Source organism: Enoplosus armatus, chromosome 4, assembly GCF_043641665.1.
Source record: "Enoplosus armatus isolate fEnoArm2 chromosome 4, fEnoArm2.hap1, whole genome shotgun sequence".
NCBI classification, from domain to species: domain Eukaryota; kingdom Metazoa; phylum Chordata; class Actinopteri; order Centrarchiformes; family Enoplosidae; genus Enoplosus; species Enoplosus armatus.
The window spans coordinates 9,905,243-9,916,143 of NC_092183.1; the positions used below are offsets into that span (position 1 = coordinate 9,905,243).

The 10,901-nt window shown below is 42.9% G+C and overlaps 1 protein-coding gene across 1 annotated transcript in view; it reads left to right on the forward strand.

Annotated features, from left to right (window-relative positions):
• fbxl17 (F-box and leucine-rich repeat protein 17) overlaps nt 1-2,122 on the forward strand; it is a 201,401-nt gene extending 199,279 nt beyond the window's left edge. The window contains exon 10 of the mRNA XM_070904926.1: nt 1,762-2,122. Within this exon, the coding sequence (XP_070761027.1) occupies nt 1,762-1,899 (138 nt within the window). The 3' untranslated portion in view covers nt 1,900-2,122. The remainder of the gene's footprint in view (nt 1-1,761) is intronic.
• The last annotated feature ends 8,779 nt before the right edge of the window (nt 2,123-10,901 follow it).

Here is a 10,901-nt window from a genome sequence, read left to right on the forward strand (position 1 = left end):
AGCAGGAAAGACCTTTTGACCCTGTGGTCTTAATTTTATTTTATTTTTTTCCTGTATCGACGGTATCCTGAAAGAGTCTGTTAAGCCTCTGTGTGTTGGCGTCAAGAACCTGAACTCCAGCTCACTATTTCTTCCTTGGCAATCAAAGGGAAAGCTAACAGGCTGTTGTTGCCTTTTAGTCTTATTGAATTCGCTAGTGCTGTGCAGAGTTTCCATCTTCCCTCTGTGACCTGAGAGGCATCGGTGGTCTGTTTGCTCAAACACACTTATTTCTCTCTCGGATTCGGCTGGTTTTATCCTGATTGTCGATCTTTTTGTCCATCTGTCTGTCCATTTGTTTTCTCAATTTCTCTACTGGGCAAGGAATTGCTGATAGTATGTTTGATGAAGAGAAAGAAGGAATTAGACAGAAAATGACAACCAAAATAGATTATAACCTGAGCGAGAGCCAGGGAACTCTTACCATGCAAGACTTTTCTTCCAGAAAACACAGAAAGCAAAGGGCTCCCGGGCAATGAGCTCGGGGAAAACTGTGAAACACTTTGTCACTGCTTTGGCAACAACGGATGACTGTGTGCTCAACATGTGTGTGAGTGTTTATACATAATTTCCCCTGGAAAGTGTCATGCTTGCGGGTGGGCGGGGGTTGGTTCTGGGTGGGTTGCGGTTAACCCCTCAAGGTCTCCTGGGTTACTCTGCCTCTGCTCTTTGTCAGATTCTCAGGCTCTCTCACTCTTGGCTCTCAGTAACGGTCTGACAGAGTGTTAGACTGGCAGAGAAGTGCAGGAGTGGCTATTAGCCGCTTGTCTTTCTAGTCCTCTGAGAACACGAAGGCCTCATTAGCCTGGTGAGCTCAGCTGTCCTCTGGTGCTAACCCCATAGCCATAGTCCAATTGTGTGTGTATATGTGCACTCTATGCTTTTAAGAAATTGCCTATCCTTCATATTAGTCGAGTACAGTACACTGCCATTTTGACAGGGCACTAACAGTTCAATCTGTGTTACTGTTTATCTTAATAAGGCATCATGGGACGATGCAGACGGTCGACAGATTTTTAAATTACTCCATTTAGATCAAGTTATTTAAAAATCTGTATTTATCTACCTAAAGCAATATTTCTCTTACATTCATATGGTTTTTAAGCTGATTGCCTCTTTTTAATCTACCCAGGACTCCCTGGAAATCTGTTCTGATACTGAGTGAAGGACTCTTGAATGATTCTGAAATGAAGTGCTTGATTGGTTGACTTTACATGCTCAGTGTGTTAACACAGGGCTGGACACTGCACCCAATTTTTCAATTTACCAATATCATGAATACCTACATTTACTAACAATGCAATTTTAATAAATGAAGTAACAATAGGTACAACAACCAATAACATCTAACCAGGAGTTCAAACAACCAATCAGCCAAGTGGCCCACAATCTTTAAAGAATGGGTTCAACATTTTTCTGGTCTGTATTAAATAATATTCAAATGTTCATATGAACATTAAAACAGATTTTGCTTGCTGTAGTAATTCCTCCTGTTCATACCGGCCATTAAAAGATCCCTTCCTAATGTGCTTCAATGTAACTGATGGGGGACAAAGTCCTCAGTCCTCGAAAACAAATGAGTAAGTGGACCTTGAGTTAAGATTGATTTGCCAACGCCCACTAATAGTAAAAAAAAAAAAAATTGTAAAATGTATTGTCATTGAAATGTGATCATTTGCGCATCATATTAACACCGTGTGTGTTTGTGTGTGTGTTTTGCAGGTGAACGAGGAGACGGTGGAGAGACTGGTGGTCCAGTACCCTCACATTGTTTTCAGCACGGTGATGCAGGACTGCAAGAGAACCCTGGAGAGAGCTTATCAAATGGGCTGGAGCCCCAACACGTCGAACACTTCGTAGCTACTGCTGGATCACACACACACACACACACACACACACACACACACACACACAGACACACAGACACACACACAGAGGACCTTTTTGTGTACAGACACACATTCACAATATTTGCAGCTCAGTCATGTTTGCTTCTCATCCACTGTTCAAACATGCATGTGAACATGTAGCTACTCACTCGCAGACAAAGTTCCAGTCCATCAACTGTTTCATTTGAAGCAAATCTCCCATTTTAATAATTTAAGTCAAATATGGGCCTCCTGGTATTTTATAATTAAGTGAGACTTCAAACACCCACCACTCTGGTTTTAGTCAACTTGACTGAATCGTCCTCATCATCATCGGCTGTAAGTCAGATTCCATGCAACAAATATTCACAGACTAGTTTATCTTGGTGCAAAGCAAAGCACTAACAAGTGTTATTTGATATCTATTTTAAGTGAGTGTTACTCAGTTGATATAGCATTGAGCCTCATACGTTTTAAGTCCTCCGCGTCACCTCGAATGGAGTAAAGGTAAAGATCCATGGGGGGGGGGGGGGGGGCTTTATCACGTGAGAGAGATCCAAACTAAGTGACGCATCCCTGAATCAAAGACATTCAGCGATGGTTGGACCAGAGTTGTTTATAATAGACAATAGATTAAAAATGGTTTGTCGCCTCCAACTGGAACCGATGTTCCTGAGCACTGCGCCCATGTCAGCCCTCCGCAGTGTTTGCTTCCTCCCAACTGAACTCAACTGCTGCAGTGAGATCGCACAAGACAGAGCAGAGACATGGAAATGAGGAGACGACAACTTCAGTCCAGAAGACAACTGAACTGCCGGGGCTTCAGAACTCTCATGAGGCGTTTTGAGAAATCTGTGTTCCATGTTTGTTTTGTCCATTTAGAAGATTTTTCCTTCCTTGGATGTTCAGTACAGTGTTAAAGGAATTTGTGGACTCATACGTATGTTGAAATGTTGAAAAGGCTCCCATTTGAAGGACAGAGCTCTTTTCTGTGACTTAATATGCACATTGTCATGGTACACAAGAAAGAGTCAGGCCAGAATCAGTCAAACTCCTGGCTAATGCATGGCCAGAAAACAGCATTGATTATTTCTCAAAAACAGCGTGTTTACATTGAGATCCTCATGTTATTTTTTCAGATGAAGAGACATTGTCTGCAGATAATCTGACGTTGAAATTAGCCTCTCTATGTCTTGGGAACAATGCTGTTTTTGATGCCATGCATATACTTTGGGGTTGACTGAGCCTTACCTTGAGTCAGTACAGAATGACATCAAACAGTGCTTGAAATATAAGTTGCCTTTACTTAAACACCCTGGGTCATGTTATCAGAACATTAACCACAGCCACCGTGACGACAGGTAAGAGGAAACGTTGCCTTACGTGGTTAGTAGGCAATTGCCATCCAGTTAGCAACCTGAAATCGACCCAGAATTTACTAAAGAAATGTTTATCTGATACCATATTCCCATTATTTGATCTGATATATACATATAAATAAATACTGTGTGGGATTTACTTAGCCTATTATCAGTTTTGAGCATATACTTGTAACATTATCTATGTAGCATTGCAATGAGGGATTTATCTTTCTTAGTGGTGTAGGATGTAAAGAAAAAAACTGGCTTGGGCCTATAGCCAGGGCCAGTAGAAGTTGGTAGGTAAGAGTTGATCCTTTTTCATTTATTCTATAGAAACTCAGTAGTTTACAGTTACAAATGCAAATAACCAGGGTATTTTTCTATGGTGTGAACCAGCTCTGGGCTCAGCCTCCACACAGTCAGTCAGATATGAACAATAGCTTACTGAGCTTAGGATTTGAGTAGAACTGTAAACTTTCTACAGCATATAGAGATTTCAGACAATTAAAAACATGTTCATTTTACCCTTGTCAGGATTTGTAGACTTAAATCGATGGAGAGTTTCTCCCTCGGCCTCTTTTTGTTCTGTTTCTGTTCTTTTGTAATCCCCATATGCACTTTTCTTCTCTGCTAGATGTTGACACTCTTGATTCCTGATTTGTCAAGGCAACCGTAAATGACTGGATTTACATAAAGATGAATAAAACACTACTACTTCAAGCTTTTTTTTCTCTTTTCCTTTTGTGTGTGTGGAATTGAGGCAGGTGAAGAATATTCACAATGACAGTGGAATACTTTTCCGCTCATTTTACATCATCTGTGGACTGCTTAAACTTTCTCTTTTCCTGCAGGTTTTTCCAGACTTACATCAATTACATTTCGACACAAAGACCACAATGACTATAATAGTAGACATGGTGAATTTTGAATTTAACACAATTTGCATCTGTATTCTCAGGTAAAATGCAAATAATGATACCAGCATGTTTTCCATCACAACCAAAAGCCTAGGAATGTGCAAGTATGACATCATGAAGCCTCTGTATTGTTAGAAATAAAGATGTTTTCCACAGATACCCATGCATTAATTATCTCTTTTCTATTGTGCGCCATGACACAACAATCAACCAGCATTTCCATTAAGGTACACTTGTGAAGTCAAGGTCAGAACTATTGTCACAATCACAAGAGCCTCACATCTGAGACAAAGAGAGGAGACATCAGCTTGCTGCCCAGCAAGAGAGCAAAGGCCTCAAAGAGCTAAAAAGCTGTCACTCAATATGTCCCTAGTCTTTGACAATATTGTCCCTTTCAAGTGCCTATTTTACTGTTCAGTGTGTTTGTGTTGTTTCATGTCTTGCGATCAAACGCAGGAGATAGCATCAAAAAGGATGCGAAGGTTGGTTCTTCCCAGATAGATTCTTTGTGTTGTCAACACAATTTGTGTCAACTCCAGGTGCAATTCACTTGATTCACAGCAGAAGGAGTTTTTTTTCTTTCTTAATAAAAGCATAGGGATTTTTTCTTTATCAGCAAGTTTTTTGTTTTATTTTCTGTACAGAAGTACAGAAGCATGAACACATGGAGGAAACGCAGATATATGTGCAACATATCTCTATGTGGTATAATTAAAAACCTAATGTACAGTGCCGGCCCTAGTCATTTTGGTGCCCTAGGCGAGATTATGATTTTGCGCGCGCATACACGGCAAACATTATAACATTAATAACAACAGCCGAGCGGCGCCCCCTCCGGCAGGTGGCGCCCTAGGCGACCGCCTAGTTCGCCTATGCCCAGAGCCGGCCCTGCTAATGTATATACATCTAACTTGCAGCGTGAAGTGATGAGAACTTGTACTTATAAATTGTGAACTTACGTTTTCCACTTTTTTCCAACACCCGTGGAATAACCAGTTACAACCAGCTTCTAATTTTAAAGGTTTTGCCAGACTGTCAGAAATGTGTTGTTTGGATACTGTGGGGGCCGTCATTTGTACCAGATTGCATTATATTGAAAAATGTCAGTTGTATTTTTCTCCAATACCTCCTTGGAACAGTCTTATATTATAAGCTTCACAAGGTAGTATTTGTTACAGGAATGGGCGATTGTGTTGGATTGCAATAGATTTCACAGGTGTTCATTATATTGTGTCCACCCCCCTGTAACAGTTTGAACAACAGAGGGATAAAAACAGTACAGCTGCTTGCAACCGAGCAGATTGTAAATATAATTGTTGTGTAAAGTTGTGTATCACTTCGATTTCCTATGAAATTTTGTGATAGAGCTGTTGTTTGCGTGACTAAAAATGTTCGAATAGGATTTCTTTATAATTGTTTTTGCATTTTGCCTTTATTAGATAGTGACAGTGTAAATACAGAAAGGAAACATGGGGAGAAGGAACAAAAGGAGGGGGTATGACGTGCAACAAAAGTCCCTGGCCAGATTCAAATTTACGTGGTATGTGTTGTAATCACCAACAATTCTCTCTGTAACTAGTAATGTGATGGACTCCTCACTCCACTCAGATTTCCTTAGAGACCTGCAGGGTTGTCTGTGGTAACAGCCACACTTTCTAACTCGCTCTTCCTCTCCTCTGCACTCCCTTCTGATCTCACTTCCTCTGCACCATCTTATCAGATAAACGGGGTGAGAAGAGAGCAATTATTGTTGTGACGGGAGTCGAGGCCTTGCCCTTTATGCCCTCTTTCAGGAGCTGTCTAAGATATGAAAGAGACAGATATTCACTGAATGTTGTTCTCTCAGGTGTAATTGCAGTTGCATTGTTAGATGTTTTTGTCTCGTGTGTTTGGCTGTGTGTTTAGCTAATACTGTATGTCAGCATAACAAGGTGGGTAGGGAGAAGAGGGTCAGGTATTTTCAGTGAGACACTGTCCTTCAGTGAAGAGGTTTTCAATGTTACTTCTCCAGCAAGAAAAAAATCCTCCTTCAATAGCTTGTACTTCATTGGCCCTGACAAGCAGAGACATTAATAATTTGGCCTTTGGCTTGGTCTCCTCTGTTGAAGGCCTTCTGATTTTAGAATGACAGGGTTTTTTAATACCTCTGCTGCAAATGAGCTGATCTCCCTGCACTCCGCTCCCGTTTCTCTCTTGGGTAAATTATGCAGCTTGCTGAATTTTACTGCCGCCAATTAGCGCCTTTGCAAATGTGAGTGTATGCCATCGATTCTCCTGCTGATTGAGGTGGATTCCATCAATGGCTCACACTCCTCGGACTTCTGCAATATTCATCAAGGTGGAAGGAGGCGTTCGTCCGGCACTTGGAAGAGAGACTGCCCTCCGGAAAGGAAAAGAGTGTGCAGGGCATGGCAGAATGGCAATAGAGAACAGTAATTAAACTTGGTAAATATTCATGTGGTCATTACATTTTTAATGAGGTGCTGATAAGAATTGACGCTGACCATACAGGACATTTGTCATGTCGGACCTGCAAGGACGTTAGTCTAGTCTTCTCAAGAAATTAGTATTTTTCAAGACCTAATCATAGCTGACATTGACGGATGTCCTCCACTGAAAAGGCAGGGGTTCCTTTGAACTTCCTCATAAGAACTGATACAGAGCATCTAGTCATGATGAAGGCTGTGTTTTAGAAACATGGCAGTCCACCCTGCTTAAGCAGCAGTGTGCTGTCAAGAACTAAGTGTGTCAGAGCCTTTGTGTTTATAATGCATCAGAACAAGATGTGGACGCTTGTGAGCCAACGCTACATGCAGTAACTTGTCGATCCAGCTAATGGTGGTGCCCATGATAAGGTTGGACAGGACTTGATCGTATCTGCTGTCGTAGCCCCTATCGCTAGTTGGGAACATCTCTCCATTTTATTACAAAAACTCTGTACAGTGCACAGCAGCTTTCATCTTCATAGCTTCTTTGAACAAGTCATGTCTTGTCTGAAAGTATTTTACATTACCTCGGTTGGTCATCTTTGCCTCAGATACCTTCCTTGTGGTTAAAGTGTGTCCTCCTCTTTCTGACTGGCTCTCACTGACTGACTGACTGACTGTGGAGGGTCTACTCTGCTAAAGCTTCCCTTCATCCTATTCATCCTACACTGAATCAACTTTACTCTGGCATGTTCCAGCATTCCCTCCGCTTCACCCCTGCCCTCTCCAAACCCAGATTCTTCCTTTCTCTTGGAAATGATGTCAATCACTTGTCTGCATCTGCTCCAAGAGCTTCAATATTTATCAACATATAAAAGAAAAATATTTCCTGTCCATCCATGTACTGTTCTCACCCCACTCCCTGGGGAGCAAGGAGGTATTTTGCCTAGCTACCTGTGGTATTCTGCCTGTCCATTGACTTGTTGATTCTGCAGTTGGGAAAGACCGTCGCGTTGAATAGTGAAGATGTTAATGGGTTGACTTTGTAACTGACACTGGCTTTGAGCTGCAGGAGCGAGCTCCAGAGGAGCCTGTGCAGCTCAGGCCCCAATGAGACCTACAGAGGACACCAGAAGAGAGTGTTTGAATTACACTGGCTCGTTTACTTGTTTTGGACAGTTGAAGTCGGTTAGAGGAAGACGAATTTTCCTCCCAGTCACTGCATCTGGAAATTGAACTTGAACATGATAGACCCCGGCAGTCCTTGGCTTGATGTATGAAGTTTTATGAGTATGAATTCCCCCATAATGGTTTACCTCTCACCAGGGGCTACGACTAAACCAGCTTTCCTGTCCAACCTCATGAAGATAAAAAGAAATGAGATTTGTTAATCCACCAAATTTTGACATCCTCCCAATAGGCTCACTCCTACCGCCTGGGGAAAATATCAACCAATGAGTGCCCTCAAAAATGCGAGGTGTGCGGAGTATGTGTCGGCAAGGATAATGAAGTCGCTGTGACTCCCCCTCCTTGTATGGCTTCATGTAGATGTTGTCTCTCTGTCTTTCAAGCTGGAGTTAATTGCGGTGTTTAGGCAGAGCTCAGTCTAGCTTCTAAACGGCAAAGGTTAATTAGCAACAGAAGGATCTCCACACAAGATATGTTGACATTTACATTTCCTTCCTGGCTAAAATGAGAAAGAACCCCATTTGGTGGCTTTGGGATGGGAAAGGGGAGAAAAACGATTCCTCTACAAACATCCTCATTTCTATGCAAGGCTTGGTGTTGATATGCAGATTTGGCAGTTGGATGACATTTAAAAGTAGTTAATTGTGCAAATCTTTGTTTTAGACTGGAAAGGTCGTGGATAGTGAGAGTCTTTCATCATGAACTAACCCCCCCCCATCAGCACAGCTGCAGAGAAGGGAGGGGGGTTTGTTGGTTTCTCCGCTGACCGCCTTATAAAGTCGCCTATCGCTTTTCAAGGTGGTTCATGAATATTTATATGCACAAACTCTTTGGAAAATGAAAATTAATCTGCAGCCCGACGGGAGATGACTTGGCTATCTGTTTTCACCAAAGAACATAATTCTCCCCATTCAGGACGAGAATGCTCCATTGTTTTCTCTCTCATATTCTAAATGTCTGGATATCAAATTAAGTATGTTGCTTCTTGATGAGGGACAATTCTGTTTTATTGCAATGCGTTTTTCTCTTATTACAGCACAACTCAACAATCCTGTAATGCTTCTCCTATAACATTGTTTGTGTTTGGCTATCATCACTTAGCTATTGCAATTTTTGGGGTAAACTTACACAAGAAAAACAATCATTTTCTCTGGAAGCAATATGATAATGCTAAATAGATTTATTGCACGTAATTTTTTGTCCATATTTTGGATATTACCATCTAACTGGCAACACTGGTGAGAAAGCACAATGAATTAAAGATCCAGCAGGTGCACAGATTGGAAATTTTACACCTGGTTTCACCTGAATAGCACAAATGGATACATAATTGCTCCATTTCATCACTTCCCTTCGCTGGGTGACATTAAAGGGAGCTCTTTGAGAGAACGGAGTAAGGATGAATACATCCAACTGGGGACTTGAGCAATGCTCAAATTTGATCATGCATATTTCTATTCTTTCAGCTGAAAAAAATCCTCTTCCAAGGATACACTGGTCTTGTTTGCTCGCTGAAATAACTCACGCACATTTAATCAACGCCTGATTCACCGACCGCTCTTTGTTTTCTCCTTGAAGCACGATCTCACATCCTCCCCGAGGGGGGGTTCATCAATTAAAACAGTCCAGCCCTGTTCTAAAGCTACAGATGGCCAGCGTCAGACACGACCAGATTCAGGGTCTCCCGGCCAACTGCTCTGACATGTCAGACATGCTGGTATGCCTTGTCACTCCCCACTCCTCCACTGTAACAAAGGTTGGGCCGACTCCCCTCTGGAGCGCCAGGCCCAAGTGGCTCGCAGAGACGCGAGGCGTGACGGAGCCCCAGTCTCAAGGCCAAAAGTGCACCCCGAGACCTCCTTTCAAAGCAGCCCCTCCTCTCTCCCCTCCTCCTTCTGAAACCTAGTGTCCATTTAATCCTTCTTCAATTCCATCTCTCACCACCCAAACCCTCCAATCAACACCCCCTCCACTCGCTCCAGAACAGTCACACACACACATTCCTCTTTGCCTTTTTCCTCAGTGAATTCGCCCCTCATTTTCCATCTCCAAACCTCACGAGCTCACACTTGCTACTCGCCACCTCTTGGCCCCTCACCACCCCGACCGCCCAGTCCCTCCACCCACCTTGGTTGCTTTCCAGGGGTGTGTATTTCACGCCCTGGTGGCTGGACAGGCTCTGGGTGATTTCCCAAGGTGGGGGCTGAAGGTTGGGCAGGAACCAGTGGTGTGGAGTGATGTCAGAGCAGGGACTAGGATTTGTGTGTGTGTGTGTGGTGTCACTGCATATCTATGTGTCTGCATGTGTAGGAGTATATAGTTTGAACTCCCTTCAAAAGGCCAGCTGTACAAATGCTGCTCTGAATGAGAGAGGTGTTGAATTAACAAGCCATACGAGGCACCCTATTCTCCTGTGTTGCTCCATACACTGACCTGGCAATAATGAGGCAGACACATTACAATGGTTCTTTATGGGTTATGTTCTGAACATTAGTAGACCAAAGGGGCTAATGTGCTGGTGTGCGGAAAGCCAGATGAAATGACAGTGCAGTGAGCCAACTGAGCGTAATGAGAATATTGTGTTTTGAATAAACCGAAATGGGGTGAATTTGCACAGGATGTGGGCCAAGGCAGCGTTTCCCGCTGTGCTCTTTAGACAGTGTTCGGGGATCTTTTTCAAACCAGCATGACAGTGCTTCCTCTGCTGTGGCCGGGCTCTGAAAAACAGGCTTTATTTATTTATTTACCTCTATTTACTCAGGCTAGTTTGACCAAGCGTGCTAGGCTGCTTTTCAGAAACGCCCTGCTTCACCCACATTCAGTTACACACATTCGCACCTCTGGGAGCCAAGGTTCCCCCACTGTTGTTCACCGAGCGTTTCTACTTGACCAGCCGGGTGTTAATTGCCTTACTCAGGGTCACTTCCACAAAAGTTACTTGGGAATGTGCTGGCTTTTTTCTTTTGCTCTGCCCTCATGTTCCCAGCTCAGGGATTTGAGGAAACAGCCTTCCAGTCAAAAGCCCAATTCTCCGAGCTACCCGTCATGGTTGGTGCAGAAATAGGTAGACTTAGAAAAGCTGTTTGAGTAAGCTTCACATTC